The 27,812-nt window shown below is 38.4% G+C and overlaps 1 protein-coding gene across 10 annotated transcripts; it reads right to left on the minus strand.

Annotated features, from left to right (window-relative positions):
• Positions 1 to 1,878: 1,878 nt before the first annotated feature.
• On the minus strand, positions 1,879 to 27,719 carry LOC146452496 (galanin receptor type 1-like). 10 transcript variants are annotated; one of them, XM_085097793.1, is made up of 3 exons: positions 16,025 to 16,040; positions 13,259 to 13,372; positions 1,879 to 3,248 (listed from the first exon to the last, which is right to left on the minus strand). In XM_085097793.1, the coding sequence occupies exon 3, from the start codon at positions 3,169 to 3,171 to the stop codon at positions 2,161 to 2,163; it is 1,011 nt and encodes a 336-aa protein (XP_084953919.1). In that variant the 5' UTR covers positions 3,172 to 3,248; positions 13,259 to 13,372; positions 16,025 to 16,040; the 3' UTR covers positions 1,879 to 2,160. The 10 variants fall into 10 exon arrangements, with proteins under 10 accessions (XP_084953919.1, XP_084953924.1, XP_084953921.1 ...); XM_085097798.1 differs by lacking the exons at positions 13,259 to 13,372; positions 16,025 to 16,040 and adding an exon at positions 27,622 to 27,719; XM_085097795.1 differs by lacking the exons at positions 13,259 to 13,372; positions 16,025 to 16,040 and adding an exon at positions 25,002 to 25,173.
• Between the last annotated feature and the right edge of the window lie 93 nt (positions 27,720 to 27,812).

Raw genomic sequence — 27,812 nt, forward strand, 5'->3', positions numbered from 1 at the left:
TACCAAACTGAGTTCTTAGGTGTTATTGCCGATGACTGTAATGATCAAAGTTCAAATGAGTTATCAATTATTGTGTACAGACTGACTGTCAAGAAGCTTTGTAAACAATCGAAAATCGATCGACACTTGAAATCTAGAGACAGGGTTCAATTGTCAAGAGTTCCTGTCAAAAAATATTCCCAAACCACGAGAAAACGAAAACTTACACAAACGTTAAAAGGATTCTTAGGAAATCAATCCCTACACCATCTAAATTATTTCAATTAATAAGTAATTGTAAGATTAAGTTTTAACATTTATTGACTATATACATTGACCATATCCATGGGAACCTGATTCTATTTACACCGCTTATTTTCGATTTCATGTATCGCATGCATACAAGAACTATAGGAAAAACATTATTATATTTTCCCCTTTTTGCTGTGAATATTAATATTTTATTATAGCCATCTGAAAGATTTCTGCACAGCCCCAAATGATTATTACACCGGCTTGCACTATAGTTATACTAACCCTCTTCCAAAAACGGCGTTTGAGTTTGTGACGCAAAATGATAAATTAATTAATGTATGGGGCTGTGAGGAAATTTTGCCCAGAACAGCAAAGTGAAAGTACCATTCACTGATTTGTTATATGTTGAAATACCTTACAATAAAGTTCTTAATTAGTTTTTTTAACCTAAATACCCCTACTCGTGGCGCTTAAATAAAGTCATTAAATAACTGGCATTCTCAAAAAACACTTGCGCTATATTTGGGATATTTTTTGATCGGTTGTTTTCGATTGTATTCAGTTGGACACTCCTTAGTGGGCTATGCTGCTAGCAGTCGTTTTTCCTTCGAAGATTTTGCGCTGCGCGTAAACGGAAATTTAAATTTTAAACTTAAGAAAATCGGGGAGGATTTCGGAGAGAGATGAAAAAGATGCTCCCAAGTTTTCCGCAATTATGTTTTGCCTCTTCTCACTTGTTCATCCTAGATGAGCGACGAAAATCAGCCGCAAAAGGAAAAGACTGCTCGCAGTTGAGTAGTTGCTTTATGAAACGAATGCACGAGCTGTGATTTATTCATTCTTGGGGCATGGCGCTCTTTAGTGTCTAAAGTAACAATTATCTGTTCCGGTCTCTGCCATGCCATTTTACGGTCTCCATTTATAAGTGTAGTAATCGCTGAATTCTCGAGCTCTAATTGAAAATTCACCACCTTTTTCCAAGTTCAAATTTATCAATCCTTTTTTCACCGAAGCCAGGTATTTTTCCCCGCGGCTATTTGATCTGTCTCCTTGGGATATGTTGAACTAATTTATCTGTATAATCGGTTGTATTTGCATGGGTGTGAACGTCGAATTAGTTCATAGAAATATTGATTTTTTTTTTTTAAATCGTTGAGATTATCTGTACGGTTATGTGGAATTTCATCACCCTATTGTAGTCGGACAGGTTCCACCGAGCCACACACAACGAAGTATTGATCTACCCCCTTCTATAAAAGATGCATGGTGTCTCATTAAATAGGCACCCTGAAGGAGAAGGGAAACTGAGAAACCATTTTCAGACCTCTCAGTTTTTGTTGTAATAACTCGTGCTGGTAGAACTATAATACTCCATCTCAGATTTTAACGTAATGTCAACGTTTTGAGGTTCATCATATTGCCACTTATGTGGTCCCTCCACCCCGTTAACAATAGGCCATTTTCATGATGGCGTCATTTTACTACAACTACCAGAATTCATTTCGTTTTCCTTTTCAAATGCAAATTTTGTAATCCCAGTGGAGAGCAAAGAACTATAGCTCTAATTAGCATGAGAAAAGAAAAAACTGAAGGATTCTGGTAGTTGTAGTAAAATGACGCCATAGTGAAAAATGTCCTATTAAGGTAGACTGTGAACTTTTTTGGGCTAATGCGAACGTGCGCGGTGTTCGAACAAAAGGTCTGGAGAGAGCGGGAAAAGATGGACGTCCTCGCGAGAGTCGCGCGCTTGACTACAAGGAGTTTCGGCTCCTCGCGCTTATGTAATAATGTGAGGAAAAACTGTCTTCAGTCTATAAACCTTTAAATAAGTTGGGTTCTCATGGAGTACACTTGTTATGGCCAATTCCCTAAGCTGAGTTGATTGAGTTTTCAGTCATGATGAGACCCGACAAGTCGAACAAAACTTCACGTGGACCGCACAGAAGTCTGTAAGTGCAGTTCGCGTAGCTCAATCACATCAACTGTGGTATCGCGACACGTCATTTTCTTGAAGATATACACAAAGCCGACTCTGTAACTAGAGCTCTGGAAGGCGTAGATAAACGGATTCAGTGAGCAGTTTACAAGTGTAAGGTACTGCACTCCATCTTGGAGATTCGGTGGGGGATGTACTTTGCTAACGGTAAGGATGAGCAAAATTCCGTACGGGATAAAAGCTACGAAGAAAACCACAGTCAGTAATACCAGGAGCCTCACCAGTCTTCGTTTCTCGTTTACTTCCTCTCGCGTGGCTCCTCTTTCACTTTTGTTGTTACAAACGGTTTTTTTAAAATACATGCCATAGATGATTTGCGAGTAACAAAACGCGATAATCATGAAAGGAATCACGGTGAGAATCAATATCAAACAGTACATGTAGATGCCGATTTCGTCGGTGAATACGGTGCAGACTGTGTTAGGATCAGTATCAAGAGTGGCGAATAGCGGAGATACAAGCGCAAAGGAAGCGACCCAGATTCCGGCAATGACGTAACCAATGTTCTCTGTTCTGAGTCTGCGAGAGGACGTCAGTGGTTTCATCAGGGCCCGGTACCTTTCAACAGCCAGCAGTGTAAGCGTAAGTACTGTCACCAGAAGCGTCACTAAGACGATGGTGTTTGTGTAAATAAACTTGCAGAGGAAACTGTGAAGTCCCGGTGAAAGTAAAGAGCGGTATCTCGCAGCAATATAGTGGATAATCATGAACAACAGTGTGGTGATATCGGCTACAGCCACGTTAACGAGGAGGTAGTTGGTGGTTGATCTCATTGCGCGGATCAGTTTGACCACTGCGATGACCAGCGAGTTACCGATGACGCCGACGACGATGATAATCAAGATAATCACCAACTTGATTGTCTGGTTTGACTGGTTTTGTTCTGTGCAATTTTGCAGGCTGCAGTTTGTGGAAGAGTTGTTGCTTAACTCGGAAGACATATTTGGTGGTGTGGTGGAGGAGCTTAACTTTTCAGTGCCGTGGATGGCGATGAACAACGTTCGAACAAACTGTGTGGCTGAAAGCAAAGAACATGCGGAAACAGTCAATATCAGTAGCTTTAACAAAGATTTGGCAGAAATGAATGAATGAAATTCTTATATACCGCACATATCACCAAGTCTCATGGCGGTTTACAATTCTATGGGGTGAGATCAGAAGGCCAGACCACAACACCGGGAACTAGGTCCCCTACTCTTGCGAAGAGTGTGTGGGTTCTTTAACGTCCCAAAAAGTAATCATGAACAAGGGTTGTGAGACGGGACCTACGATTTTTCGTCTTTATCCGAGAAGACTAGAAAGTCTAATCATTTGCAGATGTCATTACAAAGGCAGCACTTTTCTCCTCAATTAATTTAAAGACCCTGAGTGTTTATCCGGCCGGGGTTTGAACCCGCGACCTCCTGCACGGGCGGCCGGTACGTTGCTCTACCAACTGAGCATACCGGTGGTATCAGATGACTTAATAATAGGGTCTTGAAGTCGTCAGCTCTACATGAATACAGAAATCAGGAAGAATTTTTTCTTACGAATAATTATCGGTCAGATAAACAAACGATTGCAGATGTTCAAATGTGGTAATTCTCAAGAAATAAGCAGCTGCTTATACTTTTTCAGTTCAACAAAGAACATTTTGAAGAGATTCGATACTCGTTAACATCATCTTTCGATCAAATTGATTCTGGGCTAAAGTCATCGGAAACGTTAGGTCCATTCTCCAGAAGGCAGCCGTGATTGGTCGTAAGTATTAAGCTTATTATATTAGCTACAATTAGCATGAAAAGTTTCAATTCAGTTGTAAGAAGATTGTGCTAAACCCGTTAATCAAGGCAGTGTTTAACAGCGTAAAAGAGAGGAAAAATGTAGGAAAAAAATGCACTCGGTGCAACTCAGTATGCAATCCTACTTAGCATACTCCTTCAGTGATCTCGCAGTTTTAGAAGCTAGGGCTAGAGATTTCGCGACACGAACTGTTTGAACTTATTCTGAGTATCTGTGTAAAATTTGTTTTAAAAACAATAAGCGGCTTTCTCTTTGTCGTATAACCAAACTCAGAATCAAACGCTCGCAAATATTCCATACATTAATAAAAGGTCTCGTGCAACTTACTTGAAGATCTCGTTTGTTTGTTTTATTCGTACACAATGAACCCGAAAACAAGGTGATCTTCAGTACTTCTACTCAAAACTGTGATAATTTTGAACAATTTACAGGCGGTCTGCTAGAGCGAGATCAGAAAGACAGAAAGTGCAAAATGTGGCGCGAGGAATAAAATTCGCAAGGTTTTCCTAGCTTCCAACCTGACAAATGAGAAGTCTTGGCGAATCAGAGGCGAGTGCTCTTGTTTTCGCCGTTTTTTACTGTCTAAACACATCAGATACAACCGTCATTTACTGACCAATTACAGATGGAAATCTTTCAAATTTAAAAATTTCACTTTGAAACGACGAAACAGATGATTCGATTAACTGTTTTTTTGCTAGTACATCTGCTGCTATGTATTGAAAGATCCGCGGTATATTGAAAACATACGAAGACTAAACATTAAAATCAATACGCTACTTTCTTTAAACAATAATTATATTAACTTTGGACCCTGTTTAACGCCTCGGTGCTTGCAGCATTTTCTTCACTTGATAAAAGAACTAAGGTCACCCAATGAGATCATTTAAGCAAAATTGTTAAAAATTGCCTTTTTTGTTCCCAGATTGTTTTCTGCCCTCTAAAGACACACTTTTTTCCACCTAAAACGAATTGATCTGTTTGGGTGCTTTAACTGAAAATATAAGTTGCAGAAAGCTTAGGAAACAGAATTTTATTCCTCGAATGTTAGTAGCTGTCGTTGGTTTAGCAAAATGATAACTAATCTTTTTTCGCATTTTAAAGGGCACTTTTGCCCCTCCGAAAATTAAAGGAATTAGTTTTCCGGTTTTGCGAGATTCTGAACTGACATTTCTCTGAAGCTAAGACACGACTGCTTAAGAATTTTGTCCACGACTTCAAATGATTGAAACCTTCTAATTCTCGCCTTCAAGTCATCTTCAACTACATGTATATGCATCAGAAAAATGCTCGCATTTTGTCCCGGATGATTCCTTCTAGATACAAAATAAAAGAGGATTACTGATAAAACTAAAAAATTTTAAACAGTATTTTTTACCGTGACTCTACCGTGCCTGTCTTTGAAATTGAAGGCCCGTGAAGGAAGTACATCGAATTTCAATCCAAGTTTAGACGCACTCCGTTCTTTCAATCGCTGAAGTGATTCATTATGGTAGAAGAAGCTTGGAAATTAAAAAAAAAGTACTGAAACAAGACTTTTATCCAACAAAATGACTAAGTTGACGAAACCTGTTCCAAACTGAACTAAGTTGATGCGATCGCTGTAAGATTTAGTAAATTGATTTTAATTCCGAGTTTGCACAGGTTGGCAGCTGATTCCTGCTGTGCTGACAGGTCTTTTGTTCATTATTAATTACATGGAAAAAGCAATTTTGCCGTCTATTAACAAGAGGCTTCGTCTTTTGTCTCCAAAACAGTTTCAGAAGGCAAATTCCCACTTGCGATAAATTTGTAAATGAAGCGACAATAATACCTACTTCGTTCAATAGCTTTAATTTGAGCGGGCAGGTATTAGGATTGCTTCTGTGGATTCAAATCTAGAACCACCTTATACAACTTGCAATTAACGGCTCACACTGAATAGTACTGTTCACTTGCGATTATTTTAATACCTGAGAATCATACTGTTGGATTTTTGCTCCCTCATACACAACATTATAAATAGCACAAAAGGAACTTAAAATCCAACTTAACATCATTACAAAGTAGACGCCAGACTGTCAATGTTCCATAATTCTTACGTGCGTTCCTTGTCTTTTGTTTGAAAAGAAAAGAAAAATTAGAAAATTGATCCACTTTCGCCTGCAGGGAAATATTAAGCTGTGCTAAGCTCTTTCTACCCGCGCCAGAAAATAAAATTATGTCTTTAATTTCATTTCCACATGCGTGTCGGTAAAGTAGACAGTGATGAAAGAAATCATTTCGGATTAATTTCGGAAATAACAGGAGCAAATGTTTAGAAAGACTAATAGCCATAATAGGAAATAAAAGCTCCTTTTTCATGAATATTAGGTTAAAAATCTGAAGAAGCAAAAATAATTAAAAAATTGTAGCAGTACCAAATGCAGGATTATAATTTTTTGATATTTGTCTGTAATATTTCAGCTGAGACAGTCAGCTAACTTCTGAAAAAGAATTCGTCCTGGTATATCGTCATGTTCACCCCGCAGCCCGATTTTGCCTTGGGGGGGGGGGGGGGGTTGGAGTCAGAAAGAACGTAAACTGAATATGCTGTTTATACGAACGCAGCATAAACTGGATACCAAAGTTAAAAAAAAAAATGCCATAAACTGATAAACAATTTTGGTCAGAGCTCCGGCAATATCTGCGTAATAGTTCTGCAGATAGATAAGGCGATAAGTCACCCCTGGTGTGTTTATGTCATCTTGCATCTTGAAAAAAATGTTTTCTTTACACAAGAAATCCAACTAGAGACCATTTGGCCATATACTTTCTTAAGTTCGTTGCCATGGTTTCCGCTCAGCTGTTGTTGCAACTGACGTCGCCACCGAAACAACTGGTATCATTTACGGTGAACACTCGGGCATGCGCAGTTAACGTGTTCTTTAGGTAATTTACGAAATGTTCAAACACCGTTTGTGTGAGAAACGGTCCTGAATAACGTCGAAAGCTATGGCTTAAGTTAGACATGGTTCAAATGCCCTATGCTTAGCTAAGCGATGGCCTAAAAACGTCATTTTTTACGCAATTCTTGTGTATGGTGAGTTTTCGACTTACTCCCCCTCGTTTAGATGGCACCATTAACACATCAGAAAGAAAAAAAAAAAATGTACAATTTTACTCAGTTGAAATGCTGGTGACGTTGAACGAAACTCGATACCACAACAACCTCGTTCCCAGGGTCTCTCTTCTTCCCGCCCCAGCGAGAGAGAGAGAGACCCTGGGTGAACCTGGTCACGTGATAGCACACGACAAACTTCTCCCCAGTCGGGGTATACTCGCTCAATTATTTTATTCGCTAGAGTTTCAAGCGGGTGCGATTTTAAGCAAGCAAAATGCGAGAGATTTGGCGCAGTTTCATGCCGTCTGCAAAAATCGTATATTAAGTACAATCTAGGGAATTTCAAACGGTCAATGAAGCGGAGGTTGATCATAAACTCTAAAACTCTGATCTACACTAGTTGGAGCTGATTCCATGAATTGTACCAGAAATAGCATTTATTCAAGCTTAACCTGCGGTAATAAGTACATCTTTTGCTCTATAAAATGAAATGTAGTTCATAAAAAATTCTTTCAGTAACAGCATTATTAATAATTCACCACTCAAGAAAATACAAATACATTCTTCTTGTTCAGTATTCTGTTTATTTACATGTAATTCGCGAAGCACAATATTGAATATATATTTGGTCACCGATTTCCTGTGAATAAATACATTGTTTTCGATCACAATCAGCGCTCTGAGCTCAACATTTTTCGTTTAACTACGTCTCGAAGTCAAGGACATAGGGAATAAACTAAGATGAAAAGTACCTTTGAATTATATTCACACGCGGCTTGCTTCAGTCCGTTGGTATTTCTGAACACTTCGCCTGCTCACATTCTATTGCCGAAAATTCTTGGTGTTCCATTCGGCAATACTAAAATTGATCTTCTTTCCCATTTCACCCCATTTGGAGCTCTGTTAAAAGGCGTAAAGCCAGCGATACTTCTGTTCTAATCACCATGCCTGTTTAGGTTTTGACTCAAGCGTCCCCCATAGTCTGTCGGTTTCCCTCTGGCGTCCCGAAACGACTGTTTTTAAAATAATTCTTTTGGATTAACAACACTCTAACTGAGTGGAAGAAACGTGAACCTCTTCCAGGTCTCAAGTGAGTGTGCGATGTAGAAATGCTTGATCGTAAAATCGCTTGTTGTCGTAAAGTTCGTAGCTGGCTTCTCCGTCTTTCTGAGAAAGCAACAACTGCATACTTTACTACCCCTCCCTAACGGCTAATTGTGTCAAGCACCCAGATTTTGGGTGCCACGTGACCAGCTTCACCCAGGGTCTCTCTCTCTCTCTCGCTGGGGCGGGAAGAAGAGAGACCCTGGGAACGAGGTTGGATACCACAACTGGGTTGACCTCTGCGGCGGCACAGAAGAGGTTTCAACTCTCCTCCGAACCTCTAAAAATCAATTAGCGTTGTTAATTTTCTCGTGTTTTACAAATGTTAACTTAAGTGATCTAAAACATTACTGCAACGTGCAAATATTAGAATAATTGATAGAATTTATTCCTGATGAGCTCCATCATTCTGCAATGTCTCTGTGCAGTTTTTAATTAAAAACGGAGTCGACTGCCAAACACCAAGTAATAAAATCTTTTTGTTTTATGAATTTATTCACGATCAAAGATCGCCCAGGTAAATAGTCACTGTGAACCGGAAATTAGAACTAAACAAAAAAATATATATATTGGTCGAAAATGAAGTAAACAAGCTCAGTTTAGTTTCTGTCTTTTGCAACAAGAAAAACAAATATTATTGGAAGACTTAATTGAAATTCCACGCTTAGCGTTATGTTTCCTGGATTAAGGTATTTCTTCGAAAGTTAAAATGCAAATTGTCATTACTGAAGGCCACAATTCTCTTATTTTTCACTTGAAAGAAAACCTGCTTCGTGATAAAATCGGTCATCTTCTTTGTTAATGAATTTCTGATTTCTTGATTGTCTGGCATGTCAGCTTTGAGAAGAATTAAAATTCTTACCACGCGACAGAATTAGAGAAAAACATGCAGATATAATATTAACCGGAATGTGCACGCACCTTAATCTGTTAGTTACCACGATTGCACTTATAAACGAAGAATATTAACCCATATGCTTTCCAATTTTTCTTGTCGGCTAGATAGCCTGACTAGCACAATTTTGTCTTCATATAGCAATGTCTGTTTGTTATTTTCGTGCAATGTTTGGCCTGTTGAATACCAAACACTTCTGCCGCGGCGACTGAATCAATTCAAGCTACAGATAAGAATCTGCAATCTGTTAGACTTTAATCGCAACTGGACGTAATTGTATAGCTTGTGTGGCCACTGAAGGGATTTACGCAAGGCGAATTTTCACAGCTCCTCTAAATCTGGTGCTCGAGTTAAGTTGAATCTGACTGATGTGGCGTGAAGATTAGGCTTTAAGCTCTCAAAACGTATGAGCCCCTCAAAATAGCCCTCGCGCAAATGTAGATTGGTTGTGTATTGTATCTTACATTCGTTCAGTATCATTTTTCCCTGCAGGTGCACACTGCATATATTTTTTTCACTGTCGGAAAACTATGTCTGTGTGCGTGCAGGCTGAAAAGAGCAAGGCAAACATTTGAAGCTATGATAGTAGAAATTAAACGAAAGACGATAAACGAAAAGCATAAATTTCACCTTTCTGTACAAAAATAATGAGATTGCACGAAGGACAATGCAGACGTCCTTTTTTGTTATTGGACGAATTATGGGCCACAAATCTCGGCATGCAGGGATTTTAGAGCGGAAGCTTTGTGGTATCTTGAACGGGATTCACATCAATTTTAAAAATCGGAAAAAACCTTCATCGGTTAATTTACGCAATTCAGTGGCGAATTCTACTGTCCCACGAAAATAAACTGGAGACATATAGGCGACGAAAGCTGTTTTTTGCATGAGTTTTCTACATTTCGACGACGTAGATACATTTAGTCATACTGTGCAAATGAAATTTCGAACGAACTTACCTTTCGGCGAACAGTACTTGCAGACTGTGGCAAAGGCTTGAACGCAAAAATACAGTGAGCTAATCCTGTTGTTTGTGCCTTCCCGTAGAGGTCGGAGGCAAATTTAAGTGCAATAAAATGATTCAGTCTAGTTGTCCGACAGACGTAATTGTTCTTGCCTTCACTATGGTGATGTGTTTTTCTTCGTAAAGATTGAATCACTCTTTTTGCATGATTAAAGTGGGTGCGCAACTTCAAAACCAACAATTTATTGACAATAGAGGCTTGCTGATGTCGCTTTTAACTAATTCTGATCAAGCGATTAAAAGGGCCGGACACGTACTGATGTCTGTAAAAGATCGATGTTTTGATCTCCTAAAAGCTCATTTTGCCACAGCAATTGTCTCAACGCAAAACCCCCTTTCTGTGTAAACGAAAGGTTTTTGGCAGGTCCACAAAAGTAAACGTTTTCCCTTTGTGACGAAGTAAGAACAAATTATCATAAATTGTAAAAGTTTTACTTGCAATAGTCTGGGGAAACATTAAGCGGCAGGTGCTGAATACGACCAACGAAAAATCCATTAAGGAATTTACCGGTTTGATATGGCGCGGATTTTTTAAAAATAGGATGAAATAAATTAATTGCAATCGGAGGGAAATGGTATTTGTAACCGCTTGATTAAATTTGAGTTTTAGAGATTTCCTTTATACAGCCAATTTAAACAAACAGTAGCTTTTTTAAAAGTGGTCACCGGGATTTCACCTTCAACCTTAGAATTTCAACCACAACCGCTCTCTTGTCCGCAAAGGCCTCTTTGGTGATCCTTTCTTGTAACTAGATTAATCGAGTGGAGCTTCATCCACGCGCGCCAATTTATTTGTTATTTTTTCACTTTTCTTCCTCTTTCCGACTTTTCACTCCGCTTTTGTGGAAGAGAGCGCAGAACTTAACCGGTAGAAACTATTGCTCAGTGGCTTTCACTTGGGAGTTTACTGCTTGGATTTCTTCAAATAAAAGCAGCTTTGCTCCTATTCGCCCTTGGTTCGCAATCAAATGTGATATCATACCTTGAAGTTAGAACATTCGCCCCAAGGCTCCTGTAAAGCTTGGTTCGCTGGATAAGCGCGTTGAAGTCTGGAAAGGAGGTTGCTTCAGAAGCAAACCTTTGTTCTGCCTAGCACATTGAAAGTACTGTCAGTGGTTTTGAATTCGGATTTAGCCCATAAACTCAAAAGAGTGTAGTCTATCTCACATAATGCACTTGAAAAGCGGTATCAAAGAAGAGAAAACAAATAAAATAAATAAATCAACTTTGTTTAACGAGGCGACCACTGCAATTAGCCTTAGCCGCAGTGTTTCCACAGCCTTTTTTTCTTTTATCCACTTTTTAACCTCGTAAGTTGCATTTTTTACGTTTTGTAGTTTGCTTTCGCATGGCAAAGATGAATAATAATATAAAACTTTAAAAAGTGGAAATCTTGGCTTTATTGGACAAGAGGAAAACCAGATTGACAGGAAAAAAATAGTCCGCCATCTCCGCTTTCCATTAAGAGTGTTACTCAACTTCTCTCTAATTTTAAATGCGTATTCAATGCTTATTCACAAACTCACAATAAAACCAAGCGAATAAAATGAAATTAAAAAAAACAAAAAAACAAAAAAACAAAACAAAACAAAACCCACACACATTCAAACTGTATTTATACATCTGGCTTCTGGCCATTTCAATAATTCATTCGGAATCTCAATGTCGAGGCCAGCTGACATAACGAAAGCAACGTTCTTTAAAAGGCTGTAGCCTATTCTTGGTTAGGAAACATTCAGTTTTAAAAACATCAAATATTTATTTGTATCGATAGGAGCCGAAAGGTAATTTTGTGGTTTTGTGTTCTGCAGTAGGTCACCAGTGTATTTGACTGCTATTGATAAGGATGAAATTGGAATGCAAATTGAAACTGTTCGGCAAGATCTTTTCAAATTCAATGCTATAATTTGAAATGATTCTAGTTTGCTTTGGTGTTTTCCTCCTGGTTTCATGAAACATTTCGTTTGATAGTAGAAAATTCATTTCTTGCTCATTCTATACAGCTTTTACGATGCAAAATGCGTTCGACAACCCGGCCATTGGTGTATCAAAAAAAGTTTGGAATACACGCCTAGAACACTTCGAAACGAACTACGTTTTCCTCGCACAATCGTGGACAAATTGGCCTACCCACTACCAAAAGCATCTAGATACTCTTAATTTTTTAAGCAAAACTAAAAGAAGCAAAAAATACAAAACCAAAAACAACAACAACAACAAACAAGGGAAATTGCATCCTCGGAGACACAGGAGCAGCTTGCGGGTGGAAGGGATTTTCTTGGGCGAAAGTTTACTACAAGAGCGGGAGAGTTCTTGTGGAAGACTTTCACCCACAAAAATCCCTTCCGCCCGACTAGCTGCCCCTGGGTCTCGGAGAATGGGGAAATTGACGGAAACATTAATTATTTTATGAAAGAAAAATAAAAATGACATGATGACATCCATATCAGTTGAGTAAGCTAACACAGTTTGATCTTTTCGGATTTTTTAGCAGCGGAAAATACGATAAATGTTATTTCCCCTAGATTCTGAGTTGCTATTGACCTTCCGAAAAGTTAGTTGACCTCTTTTTGCACTTCCAACGCATTTATGTCCTTGCAGTGCTACAAGAGTGACGGTGGGGTGACATTTTGTCGAAGGAAACTCGAGTTCTTTATCACCAGTCTAAGTGCGCTTTTCAAAAATGTGGCCAATAAACTGACGTTTAAATTGGTGCATTCCGTTTGCGAAATGATCGATCTGGCCTGCCGGTTCTGCCAAGTGGAAAGCGCCGTGATGTCGCATTCGATTGACCGTGTTCCGGAATAAGAATAAACAGAATAGCTAGCCATCAGGACAGTTATCCCATCGAAATGAACCGTTCTGTGTCCCTGATCGGAGAGGACGAAAAATATCATTAAAAAAGAAAAAATAACAACAACACAACGACAAAGTTTTCTTTCTTCGCATGTCCAGGATAATGGCAAAATTCAGAGTTTCCCTCCATTATAACGGAAAATGTATTACTCGCGCTACAAATTAAACACCTTGCGTTTTTAAATGCAGTTAAGGTGAAAATTGCCTATGCGACCGTCAGAAAACGACATTTTAAGCAACAAAATTGCGGTTTTATTTAGTACAGGAGATGGAGAAAACACTTACCTTATACGAATTTGCCCCGGATTCGAATTTCGCCGGGAATATAAGATATGAGTGAATATGTTGTTCGTCCGGCCCTTCGGGTCTTCAACGCCCACAGAAATGAATATTTTCAATCTGTTCGGAAGAAAGGAAGAGCAACATTCACGGCCTTTGTGAATTAGTTAGTTCTGGCTAATGTTTATTTAATCTTTTAAACGAGGATGTAAATAAACCGCCGTCAACCGCAGAGACAAAAAAGGCGTTAAGACCAGCACGTCTTTAAAATTGAAATTTTAAAGCTACAAAGTTTTTTAATTTATTTTTTGCTCGAGGGTGGGTGAACTATTCTTCGCATTTCAGTAGTTTTACCGAATGTAATTACAGGCCCAGTAAAGCTGGAAAAAACGTCTTAAATGGGCTCGGAAAAGGCACACGGACATCAAGTACTACACCTTATCTGGAAAGTTAAATAGTCTAAAAATTGAACAGATGCCAGATTCCCTTCTTATCTGTAAACCTAAAAGCGACGTATGGATAAAACCTCAGTTCCGCCATGATTGCGGCCGGAAGGAGATAGCTTTTTAGTCAACTGTTCTTAGCCGCTAAGCTTTGGCTGCTAAACAAGCTTGCGATGTGATTATGCGAGCTTTAAAAAAAAAACGAAAGTAAAATCTCGGTGCTACGGACTGACAACAACTGGCTGAGCGGTCATTTGGAAAAATGACGCGAGGATTTGGATAAAAGGCGTGAGGATTTCTATTCTCTTTTGTCTCTTTTCTCATGATAATCAGTTTTGTGATGCAGGCGACTTGTAACGAGACTTCATTAACACCAGCAGAAAGAACACCTTAGGATTAGTGAGATTAGTTGGATTAGTTTCAGAATCTTATCTTTTAAAGCTAAAGGCGCTTGCTTTCTTGGCAAGGGGAGGGGGTGGGGGGGGGGGGGGGATTTTCACCGGAAAACATTTCAACAGAATGTATTCAGAATGGCCGGAAATGCATTTAAATATGCGATGAATTATCTTGATCTTTTATCAGGTTATTGAAGAAAACTTGAACCTCTAGGAAACGCCAAATACAATAAAAATTTACCCTGACTCAGTAAATGTACCAAAGATGCCCTCATGGTTCAGTTTCATTTCGTTGGGCAACTTTAATACTCATTCGCCAAATTGACAAGTCGAATGTTATCGGTTCTGGCCTTACGGGTGTGCAACATTGCCACATGGTTGAACCGTTGTTAATTCATGTTTTCTCGCAACCATGTCTTTCACTCTTCTTGCCATCGAGAATGGCCTTTCTCCAGTTGCTGTAAGTAGAAGGATTAACCTGCAGCAACTTACAAATCATAACGTCACCCGGGCGTCACTAATCTTGTGTCTCTCGTGAATACGGCTATGTTCTTTAACATTTTCAAAATATCAGAAAACCGCATCCTTCATCAAAACTTTAAAAATTTCGAGTTGCGAATTAAGATATCCAGTTGTTAAATTAATGCTCGGCGTAGCTTTTTTCTTGGTGTTTCATTTGTGAGGATATGTCTTTGGAGTTTAGAAAGCCTATATCAAAATAGTCCCTGTGCTGACATATGTTTTAAAACTTGGTTGATCAAAACTGACGTTCTTCGATCAGCCGACAGTGCCATCAAATCTAGTGCCTCAAAATAAATATACTTTGAAATGCTTCCACGGGAGTCACAGGGAATGAAGGTGTCGATGATAACGTATAAACTGCCAGTCGGCAATGGTGAATACTTCTCCTAAAGTTATTGAGTTAGGAGGCGATGGGGGGGGGGGGGGGGGGGAGCTGTAGCCCCCTGGCGCACCTTCCTTCCCCAATCCCCGATCCCCGGTCCCTGGAGCGCCATCAACGTTTACGCCTACAAAGGCGGCTCACGCATCCTTTCTAAATTTGTTTGCGGCACGTAAAATCTAGTGACACTCAACATTGTAAATCTACCTTTACGCGAACCGCCAAACATTACTGAAATTATTATTTATGCTACAAGTCACCTCATTGGCCAATCAGCAGCCTTTGTTATTTGCAAGCTCATAGCTTTTTCCGGAAAAATTTTCCCTCATCTGTCTGGCGCATTCACAAGAAACACACGGTGTCAGTCAAAACCGTTAGGAAAGCAAATAGCCATTCAGAATCTAATTTCTTTCAAACATGCGAGAGACTACTAAAACAAACATACTGTCTTCTCTTAAAATTGTCGGCTCATTCAAAATTCCGTATTCGATGATCTGTATCCTGGATATTTCGTTTTCATACCGCTGACTGATCCGAAGAAATCGCATTTGTAAGTCGACCTTGAAAACAGAAATAATTTCTCGTTAATACTTGTTCAGTTATCGAGTTCTTTTATGCGTGACGAGTCGCGAAAATGCGCCTGATACAAAAATTAAGATAGTTTAAACTCGATAACAGCGGGCGAGTTTATCAGAGGGGACGAAAGCTAGCAAGCGACAGCGAACATTACTTGCAATATGAGCAGATTCAAAATTTGTGAGCCGAGAGCAATAGAGTTTCTCGGAGCTTTTTGTCTCAGTTCAGTTAGTTAACGAGGTTTAAAAACAAGTTTTCTGTGTTTTATGGACGAACGTGGCCGCTAATTTCTAGTTCTGCTTGCCAAGCAGATAGGATGCGTCTTGATGAGATACATTAATGATTAACCGTTTTTAAAATTGATGTTGGGATGCAAGCTGAAAATGAGTTGATATAAAATAAGCAGGAAAATATGTTATACTTTTAAGATTGAGGGGTACATTGACAACTTTCTTACCAAAATGATGTTGGCTGTGCCGGACTGCACGATAACTGTTTTGGAAATATGATCTTGCGATTGTGCCATTTAATTCGCACAAATGCAATAAGCATAATGGGGTGATATTTGTTTACTAAGCAACAACTAAGTTCCGTGGTTGCCAGAGGAAAATTTTAGAAATGGACTATAGGATTATAGGAAGGATCATCCAGTTAGTTATGTATTGTCGTATGACATTTTTTCTCTTGTACCCTTCGAAACCAAATAATCGTCTCCCGTTTTTAAATCTTTTTTTTTTTATAGAAAATATGAACCGTGCTTTGCATAATTCATTTTTGAAACAGAGTAACCATTCAATAGAATGCACTGCCTCGGTTTACAAATGGGTTGAATTTGTTGTTGGTTATCGTCCATGCTGCAATGATGGATGGTTATAGCACGTATAAGCAAGCTGGTCACAAATCGAAACTCCCAAACATTTCAACCTTGCGGCTCTGGAGCTTATTCCAATTAATTTGGTTTGTTACCTTACGGTGTTCTTGACAATTCAAGTTAAGAAAGTGTTTCCCCATACAAATAAATGCGGCCCAGATCGAGTAACTATTAACATGTATTAATCTATTTAGAAACAAGGCTTACAGCAACTAAAATCATTTTCCAGTCCTTCCAAAATAATAATTTTTCAAAGTCCTACAATATGACGGGCAAACATGAAATAAGCGAAATCTTCAACTATAACGGTCGCAACTTATGGATGTTATGGAATATTGTATGGCCATTTGTGATGCATATGCAAAGGGCTGTATTCAGACATACGGCGGTACATAATTTTATTTCATTCAAGCTGAACTTTTGTGGGTTTAAATTAAAGAAAAACTGTTAAAGTCTTTAGAATGTCCCAGCTTGTACCATTTGACCCGATCCAGGGCAACTGATCGCCAGCCTGTGACGATTTCTACCCCTTAAAAAGTGAAAACCTCCATGATAATTAAATTCAAAGTCAGCTGGAGATGTAATTTATAGAAATAGGTAGCGTTCAATTATATATTTAAAAAATAGGCATGATGTAGAATTGTGTTGCTGAATATTCCTGTTTGGGAGTGTGTAGATGTATTTTTTTTGGAGAAGTCTCAGCCTGAAAAACAGGTTTTAATTTAAGCAGCACGAGAATATTAGAGTTGTAGATCGATTCAGCAATGATAGACTTCGTTCAGGTTGAAAACAGGAAAATGGTAAATACTGATGAGATTGACGAACGAATATGAAGATGAAATAGTATAATGAAAATAAAAAGGTGTCAAATCTGAGAAACATCGCCCCAAACCGTTTCTCTTCGCACTGCCCGGGATTATCAATGGATAACAGGCGACTGGAAATCCAGTCAAAATCCGGCTGTCCTAGACATTTAACGATAATACGCGCATCTTGTAACATTACTTCGATCATTTCCTTCGTACAACCGTTAGCTGTAACTAGCTTTCAGTTCACTGAAGCCAATGCCCGTCTCTCGATTAAGGGTTGCCTGATGAACACCGGATTTATCAATGCTAATATGTTTTGATATAACATGTACAAGCTAGAGCAGTATTTTTGGTAAATGCTGCAGACAACGCAGACAACGACTCTCACAGCAGGTGAGCGACGGAAACGGCCGTTAATTAGGTTTACCTGTATGATAGTTTGTTGCGATGACATGAAGCCATGTCTGAATAATTTAATAGTTTTTCCAAACATGTTTTTTTCCTTCTCATTTGCTCTTAATTATAAATAGCCATGAAAATGAATGAACTCGATATACCGTGACGTCGGAAATGGAATAAATGCGATGAAAGAGGATATGTATTTGACATTTCTTACTGATACAAAATGGCATACAGATGCACCAAAAAAATATTAATAGCAATTAACCTAATATATGTACTTGAAGAGTCGAAACCGCATTGTAACAAAAAATGAATAATAAAATAGACAAATTTGAAAGGATAGCATGATAAAAAGAGACCGAAAATAAAATTCAATGATACATACATACCGCTTTCTGTGATAGACTCGTGGAAACAAATATTGAAGTTTCGAATGAAGCGTTTTGCATATCAATGTGTCTTGTGGGCTGGCGGTCGGTCAAACGAAGCTTTATAAACTGACTCTAATATTGCGTTGATTAGCTCTTTTCACTGAGCCACATTTATTTTATTGAGGGTGAGGTGCCACAACGGCGAATCTACAATTGGCAAATTTATGCAAAAGTTGAGCCGTTTGCTTTTTTTGTCACCCGAAATTTAAACAACATAAACAAGAGATTTTGCGTTTAAGGAAAACGGCGAACATGAGCCAGATAAGGAGAATGATGTATTAATTGGTAAATGACACAGGCATACTCGGAAAAAAAATCCGAGTGCTTCCATCAGGAGTCCAACCAGAGACCTTCCGATTACTAGTTCCGGATACATAGACGTGAATAGTGCAAAATAATTCTGGCTTTTGATGCTAACGCAAAACTACTCAACTTGCTCGGAAACTGAAAACAGCGAGCGACACTGAGATGGAGGATAAACATAGTCACGTAGTTATTTCTGCCGTTTGCTGTGAACTTCATTCTAAGTCTCTCTTTTAGACAACATCTCAACCCGCTCTTTTGAAATGTGATCATTAAATTTTGAGCCTGTGATCAAAATTTCCTCATAAACTCAAGGCTATTGAATGTATCTATTGTTAACTGTTTGTGGAGCTGATAGAGTCGACTATAACAAACGTTTTATTCTGTGCATTGAACCGTAAGTGCGACTTGATTCAAATAAAAACTTGTGCGCAGTACTGTAAGGTTTGACCTTTCAAAGGAAAGCTAGTGATGTCGATCATTGAGTTCCGGTTCCCCGTATATGTTATTCACTACCAGGTGGTTTTAACCTGTTCTTTGCCAAAATACGTGTTTTTGAAAGTGAAAGTGTATGAAAAATCGTATATGTGAACTGCGGATGAAAGAAAACTGCTACTGTTTTTCATCGGCTATTTAAAGGATCAGTTCTGGAAAATTTTTTTCCGTTTTGAGCCAGTTCACTTTTGGCAGTTAAAAATTTGAAACAAAAAACGCCAAATAATTCATCGGCTTCCCGCGCCTTCAAGATGACACCGGAAAAACACTTTTACGACCGCAAATTTTATCTTGTTTTAGATTTTGCCATGGGTAGGCGAGCTTCATAGGAAACTCTTTCTATTTAGATGTTTTTGTCTTTCACATCCGTTGCTCATCTCAGTACTAAAAGCTGACACAGTTGACGACCAAGTAAAGAAACCCAATAGTCAATTGGACATTTTCTTTTTCCTCAAGAAACTTAATTCGAATTTTGCGGTTTGACACTTGTGTCTGTGGATGAAACCCAAAGTTTCACCATGCGTTTTAGGGGAAGCTGCTCAGCGAGCTGACCGTCTGGGTGGTGGTGTTGTTATTTTCAATTGCTTTTTTTTCCATTAAACGTGAATCCATCGATATCTACGTCGACGGTTCTCATACTTATTAGTGATAAAGTTATAATAAATAAATGTTCTTACCGACTGTGGTTCTCAGCTAATATGATATGAGGTTTTCTTGCGATATAAGTCGATCCTCGAGCTATAAATGATTCCTAGTCAACCAGAGAAATTCTATATGTCCTGAAAATATTGAGATTACAAGAAACTAACCAATGCCCAATAAGAACTCATATTATTAAAATGAAAACATAGCTCCTGGTGACCAATTTTTATTATAACTGTTCATAAGTGTGACGCATGCAATCAAACCGGTCATGAATATTTTATCCGTAATGCGCAAAAAACTGACATGGCGACATTTTTATCATCAAACACACAACTGCCAACTTGACAGACGGACCACTAACCAATTACGTATCAGCGTATAATGAACCAACTATTGGAAGAAAAACAAGTCTCTCTCGGATATAAACAGTGACTGATATAAGAGTTTGGGATTATGAAGATACTTCGTCTGATATGATATATAGGTGTAAAGTTAATTGCAATTTAAACGCATGGCGTGGATGTTACGTGGTTGTATCTCTATTGACTTTCTCTGTTATGAAGCTAGTGCTTTGCAAATATAGACCTAGCTTGTCACGATACTGAAAGCATCATAAATATTCTGGTCGACACAAGGGAAAATGTAAAGATTTGTCAACGGAAGTTGATAAAAAAGATTGCGATGTAACTTTCTTAATTTATTTTTAGACTAAAACCATTCATTTAAAATTTTTCCACGCATTTAAATAAATGTTATTTTCTTGTTGCTAAATAACGTACTGAACAGAGAATGCATCGTGCGTATCTTAGATTTGGAATGGAAAAAGTTACAAAAACACTTTCGAGTGTAGGCAACTTAGGAGAATATTAAAAGCAAAATACTCAAAATTGTTTCTTGGTTCCCAGATCAATTACTGCCCTTTTAAAGAAACATTTATATTTAGCTAATACAAGTTGATCTGTTTGGATGCTTTAGCTGCTCCAGGAAATTTAAGTCACAGAAAATATCAGGAAATTGAATGTTATTTCTCGAATTTACGACTGCTGTTGTTAATTTTACTATGCTAGCTCACCTTTTATCACATTTTTTGACAACATATTTGCCTCTTCGAAAACGACAGGAATAAAATAACTAGTGTTACCAAATTTTTAGCCGACATTTTGTTAAAGAAAACTGCAACTTTTCGTCACAACCACATTTTCTGACGCAAGTTAGACCTTGGCTAGCCTCATGGAACTAAAGAACGAACGTTTTTCAATAAGTTTTTTTTTTTTTAAACAGTCATTTGAAATAACATGAAAATGATTCTCGTCTGGAAAGGGAGTGATACTGTTAACTACGCTGACAATCCTGTCTTTCTTCCATCTGTTCATGATAATTACAAAGCCTTTGCACGTTGTCATCAACGAGATGTACTAGCCAATGGCGATGAAAACTCATTGTTGTTACTGATCAACCTCCACACAATCCGGTAGGGGTGAAATAAAAAGTATTAAAACTGGCAGTTACTAATTTCAGCATAAAATTAATTTATAGCGGATATTAATATTGGCGAATACTAATTTTAGCGAGTATACCGTTTTCCAGTACCATCCAAAAAATATCAAGTGCAGCGGATCCAAGCTGATCGCTTTAAGGATTTATGAAAATGAGTCCAGACTTTTCCACCTTTCCCAAAAAACAAGTTTTATTGTAATTGCTAAATGCCATGATTAATGAGCCTGAAGCTGGGAAATACTGGACTCTGATAGGAGGAAACTGAACTGCGCTTCTTGACTAGTTCTATGGAAACAGTAAATAATTCCGAAATTTTTGTATTGAAGGAAACTAGACTTTCCAAGAACACTGACAAATCACGGTTACGATCCATTTTGTGACTTAAAGTAATGGTATAAATTCAATTATTAAAAACTGAATCATTGTATAATGCAATTCGAGGGATTTGATTGGCTTAGCGGCCATGGTATATGAGCCATTATACCATGGCCGAGAAATGGCGGCCATTAAATTGTCTGATGGTTATTCTTGCACAGCGAAATCAGTAAGATCTAGCAATATTTCTTGATTGTTTTTAATAAAACAATTATTCCACTTGCGCTTGTTGGATATGGAATGATTGTAGCCAACTCGGCGCTACGCGCCTCGTTGGCTATCTATCATCTCATATCCAACGCGCGCTCGTGGAATAATTGTTAATTATTTCAAACAAGTTTCTAGCTGTGTGCTTCAAATTGTGGTTTTGAGTGTAAAACCGGCTCTTGTGATTTCCTGAAAGTAGGCGATTTGAATGAGTCAAGGTTTGGAAATAAAAGGCACGACCAAAGCTATTTGTTTGAGCAATGCAACTGGTAATAACTCGTTAATATCTGACGAACTTTGTAATAATCATTGCACTTTGGCATACCTGTCGCACTTTGTAATAATAGTGTCGCTTTGTAATAATACCTGTCGCGATCACTGTTGAGCCAATAACGCACTACAATATTTATTTGTTACGAGTGCGTTCTGTGTGTATGTAAAGGCTGGTTTCCATATGATCGCGGATCGCAGATCGCAATAAGGTCTGCGATCATATGGAAACCAGCCTTTAGATAGAACATGGTTCTATCTTCTGCGATCGTCTGCGATCGTGATCGCAGGATCGCAGACGATCGCAGAAGTAGTTTCCATATGATCGCAGACGATTGCAGACCTAATTGCGATCTGCGATCCGCGATCATATGGAACCCAGCCTTTACAGTGTCTCGTATGTCTCGTCGCTTAAAGGGTGAAGATATTTCCCTTTCGTTATTACTCCAAAAATACAGCAAGGTAACAAAAAAACTTATATAGACTAAGATGCATTTAGAAGCCATGTTGAAACCATGGGCTATAGGAAACATGGGTTTCGACTAAATAAAGATCACATTTATTTTAAATTAAGTTGAATTACTCACAATGAAGTAGTCTTTTGTCTTTTCTGGTCGTTTTTCCCCATTTATTTCTTGTAGAATAGCCATAACATTCTTATATCGCCACTCGCGAGCATGCATTCATTAAGTCTTTGTAACCGTGCCATGTTATTGAAACCCCAGACTACGCGCGTGAGCGTTAACACTAAAAAGTGACTGGGTAGGAAACGATTTAACCGTTGCTAGGAGATTAGAGCTATTGGCCAATCACTGAACCGAAAATACAATAGGGATTGTTTTTCAAATTCGTCTGCACCTAGTAAGAGCACTGCAAACTCCTTCCACCCCTTGCTAGTTACAAAATATGACAAAAAGATTACTCTCCCCACATGGAAGGAGTCAAAAACAATTTTGAAATATATGACTGGACTGATATATTTGGGCTTTTAAAAATGCTTAGTTTATTGGATTGCAGTTGACCAAACTGTGTATTGAAATCAATGATAATTTTTCTAAGTCAGATAAACAGAAAAAGGTCAAGAAGTAGATTAACGAAGGAAAAAGTTCCATTAGTTACATGTAATAACATTTTATTCAGGATTTTCACAAACATTACTTGACGTATTGCAGTCCGGTCTTCCCAGCTTGAGCGAGCGCCAACTTCAGCTTCTTCGGTTGGCTTCAACATCTTATGAAATTTGTTGCAGTTAAATTACTTGCACTTCTAACAAGCTTAAAGAGATATAGATATTTATGACAAAATGCAACAATCGCTATGATACAGAAGAAAACAAGTCGAACACTTTAAAAAACGTCTTTCAAGCGCTGAACTGGAGTAAACGCACTTTAAACGATGGTATTTTTTCCAAACCTGGAATGAAGTTTGTCTGTGGTTCCATGGCAAGGTATTCGAAACAAACAACAAAATATTCCGTTGAAACAGCTTCCAACTAACCACATATTTTGAACTCGAAGCGACTCTTTTTTCCAGTTTTCTCTCTCCTAAACATTGTCCTACACCTCTTCGTTACCAGACTTAAATGGGCCTTTTAGACCCCCAGGAGCGGGCACCCTTTGCTTCCTTATATGGAGATGGGCATAGTTTCTTCTTAAGAGGTTTGCACGATTGATCGAGTTTGGTTCCTACCCAGGGGGGATTATGAGTTAACACTCGCGCGCTTAGCGACCGCGGCTGGGATTTCAATAGGACGCACGGTTATCAAGACTGTAACGAGTGCTGACGAATTTGTCTTGCAGGCTGAATTTGTTCTGAGTCAAACGGCGCGTCGTTACTTGTTAATCAGGGCTATTCTACAATAAATAAATGGGGAGAAACGACCAGAAAAGACTAACGACTATTTCATTGTGAGTAATTCAACTGTATTTGAGATAAATGTAATATTATAATTTGCTTAGTCGAAACCCATGTTTCCTATTGCCTATGTTGAAACTATATAGCTATCACAGAACAAAGTCAGGCTCTTGGGTGTCAAAATAAACTACACCCAAAAAGGCAGTAGTGCAGGTACAGGTGGTCCTTGGTGAGCGTAATTAAGTAAGAGAGGCAGGTAAGGGTGTAAAAATAACGACAACACGTGACTTCTACCAGCAAAAGCTGTGAACCTCCTGTAAAACATATCTTAATTTGGGATCGGTTCTGCATTGGGTTTTTCCATATTGCGGTTTTGGACAATTTTTCTTGCGGTGTTTCAGTAAGTTTAATCTCAGCGATTTGTGATATTACGGTATTTACAAACGTGGGAGATGAAGATGCTTTCGAAAGGATGTTGCGGTGGCCTGTTTTTCCTTGCAGCGTTATGTCTTCCAAATCCCCCAATGTCCCATTACATACCTGGCGTTGTTCTTGTAGCGGTCTTTTCCGTCTTTTTTTGCGGAAACGCACCAAATTCGGAAATAAATAAATAAATAAATAAATAACCGGCCATACTGCATAGGGTTCATAAACATCTTGTCCTTCCCCAATTTCCATGAAATATGCGTGGCCCTGTTGAATTTTCCTGCTTAGCAAGTTAGCTTATGCCACAACTGATCAAAACGAACTTCGACAAAACAAAAGTGCAAACGCATTTTTCCAATTTCTTTAATGAATATACGGATACTTCTCTCTCTGCTGACGTCAGTCGAGGCTTTTTTTAGACAGCAAAACAACGTTGAAAATCACGGCAAACGGGATGAATAATTTTCGATACGAGATTTTCCACTATAAAATTTATAATCTTTATTCATAAATACTTCACCGCATTTCTGAAAACTGACATTGAAACTGACAATGCTGTCATGAGGACGGCAACACGTTGTTCGTCTCTAATATCGGTAGTTTTATTTTAATAAAATGTTTGTCAAAAATGTCTTTAATTATAATCTTTATGTTGGTGAAAGTGCCCTGCTCCAAACGTTTTCCCCATGCCTTAAAGAGCGCTTAAAAAAAACAAAACAAAAAAAAAAAAACAAAACAAAGAAACAAAAAAACGAGAAAGTACAGGTATTGTCGAAAGATATTAACAAAATATTATACAAGCATGACCGCCAATGTTTGTTGAACTTAAACTTAGCTTAAAACCCCTACCTGAGAGTTATTGTCCTGACCCTAGCTGTTTCGTGTCAGTAACTTCCTCTCCAAATTTAACTTAGCTTTGGATCTGTAGTTACTCTCTGCAGCAAAAGATTCTCAAAATAGATGAAGATTCAGGCTCTGAGATTCTCGGCCTGATCGGAGGACTCCTTCGAACCGCTGCCTTATATAATAAACTGATAATGTGGGAAACAAATTTTTATAAATTAAAAGGAGGCGATAACAGACAGTTCAATTAAGAGACTTTTATTGCTTTTTCATCTCCTGGACAGCTAAAAACGGGAAAATCAAATATGCAAATTTGTTTAAGTGAGGTCGAGAAATTGAATGACGCCATTTATTGCTATAAAATCAAGACAATTGTACTGAAAATCGCTTAACTTGTCTTCACGTCTGATTGCATCGAAAAACCTTGATTTATTGCAGTTATTTTAGACGTGTAAAACGTTCTAAAGTATTTTTCATTAAAGAGTCTGTTTGTTCTGTAAGCTACTTCCTGCTACAATGTTTATAATGCTCTGATTAACCACCTGCTTCGAAAACAAAACAAAACAATGGAAAGATTGGAAAGGGACTCTATGGCAATATATCTAGGGAAAATCTTCAACCTGTCGGCTTCTTTTACATAATTCAACGGTACGCTTCACAAGAACACGTTGCTGTTGCATGCTTTTTTGCATATAAAAAAGGCCCGAAAGGAAATTAATGCGTTATTTTTATATTGTGTTTATAACAGTTTCGTTGGGCCCAAGATTTTAGTTAAAACAAAGCACAATAGGCCGTTTCCGAGTTGTTTTGAACATCACTCTGTTAGTGAAGCTTTTCATATAAAAAAAATTAGTTTTGTTTACATATAAAAGAAAAATTAATTTTAACAATAAAAACTATACACGCAGCCTTGCTTTCAAAGAGAGGTTCAAAGTAACTCGGAAATGGCCTATTTACCAACTAGAATACACAGTTAAATTATTGACGTCAAGAACTCTCGGCTTGTATGATGTAAATCCCCGACAAATTTTCCGTCTTGATTATTCGTCCAATTTGACATCATTATTTTCATGTGTAATATGAAGTCGCAGCTGAAATTCACCGAGATATTAACAACACGGTAAGAACGTACCCAACCTGAGACTAAAGACTGAGACATACTTATAAAAGCATTCTTATTCATTTGCATCGAGCTAAGAACATCTTCGCATCGCAGTGACTTTGATTTCTTGTAATTATTACAGCGGGTAACTGTATTGAGGAGATCATAGTTTCAAATGTAGAAGAAATATAACTCCTTCTTCCCTTGGCGATGCCATGAAGTCTTGAAAGCGATGCCTTACTCGTCTTGCTGCTAGTTTCCCGAATTTAGACTTTAATCGCGTTTATGCCATTTATGAATAAGGCTGGATTTCACTCTCGCGTATTGCCAGCTTTCGTCCGCAGAAAACGTTTATCCAGCTTCAACCAACTATTTCGGGTATTTCCGCAGACTCAAGCCGTCTGTATTTTTTTCTAATAAATTAATGCACGTAGGTTTACGCGAAAAGTGGAAAGTGTGTATTTCTCGAATAACCACTAAAAGAACTTGAAAGTGCCATTCTTGCGATTAAGTCAGGTTTACATATATTTTTTTTATGATTTCCAAAAGCATGACTGCAACCCACACTTTGCGTGTTTTGTTGGGTCTTTATCCCTGAACTCTGTCAAATTTAAAATGCGATTAAACAGAGTCACTAAGCTTATCTATGATTTGCATCCACTTTGAATGCCTTTAAACAAGAAGCTCCTGACAGGAGGGGATGTGATGATATGTGAGCAAATGCCAGACTTGTAATAAAGTGTAATTTTTTCCATCAAAACAAACATAGGGAAAAAATATTTGAAAAAATAACTTACCAAAAGTATGTTGAGCCGAAAACGGCAGTGACATTTAACATCTTGCTTTCAGTCTCCTTCATTGAAAGCATCAGAGAGTCAACTAACGTGTTTACGTTGTTTAATTGACTTTAAATGAAGGCATTAGGATTCCAAACTGGGACATTGACCACGGAGCATATTCACCCCGTTTGAGTCAGTTTGTGACCCGAATGGGTCATTTGTCGCATTCACGCACTGAGCACATTCACTCAGTTTGGTTCGGTTTGCCACCAGATTTGGTCGTTTGTCCGCATTGGCCACCGAGCACATAAAGCTCTGTTTGGTTCGGTTTGCGACCAGAATGGGTCGTTTGTCGCATTAACCAACGAGCTCATCCACTCCGTGTGGCCGGTTTGTTTGAGACCAAGACAGGACGTTTGTCACGTTGGCCACTGAGCCTCAGCAGTGATTCGCTCCGTTTGGTTTGTTTGTGATCACAAAGGTTCATTCATTGCGACAGTGTCAACCGAACACATTCGCTATAAAGTTTAGTATACCCATATTCGTAAAGACAAGCATATTCGAAGTTCAGTATGTTTGTCGCACAATTCAAAGCGCATCAGCTCAACTGATCAAGATTTCGGTTCGTAGGTCTATTTTTTCTCGCTCCTTTAACTTCCGCATAAGACAATGTATAAAGCTTCCTAATGCTTTCAAAAAACTTCTTTTAGTGACACAATTGTAAATAAATAAGAAAAATACTCACCAAATCTGAACACTTCGGAGAGGAAGCAAGATGAAAACCACGTGAAACAACCCTCCAATACACTAATCAAACCGACTAGGTGTCTGAAATGACAGCTATTTCTGCCCACACAGGAAAATTTGGCTGCAGTTTTGTGTCTCAAATAGGTTTTACCTCTTGCCCTTATGGCTTCTAAAAGGAGTGTTTCCCTC

Source organism: Pavona decussata, unplaced genomic scaffold, assembly GCF_977016875.1.
Source record: "Pavona decussata unplaced genomic scaffold, jaPavDecu1.1 SCAFFOLD_367, whole genome shotgun sequence".
NCBI lineage: Eukaryota > Metazoa > Cnidaria > Anthozoa > Scleractinia > Agariciidae > Pavona > Pavona decussata.

Bases quoted from the DNA above. Each gene is read 5' to 3' on its own strand.
- LOC146452496 (XM_085097798.1), bottom strand. From the start codon at position 3,171: ATGTCTTCCGAGTTAAGCAACAACTCTTCCACAAACTGCAGCCTGCAA.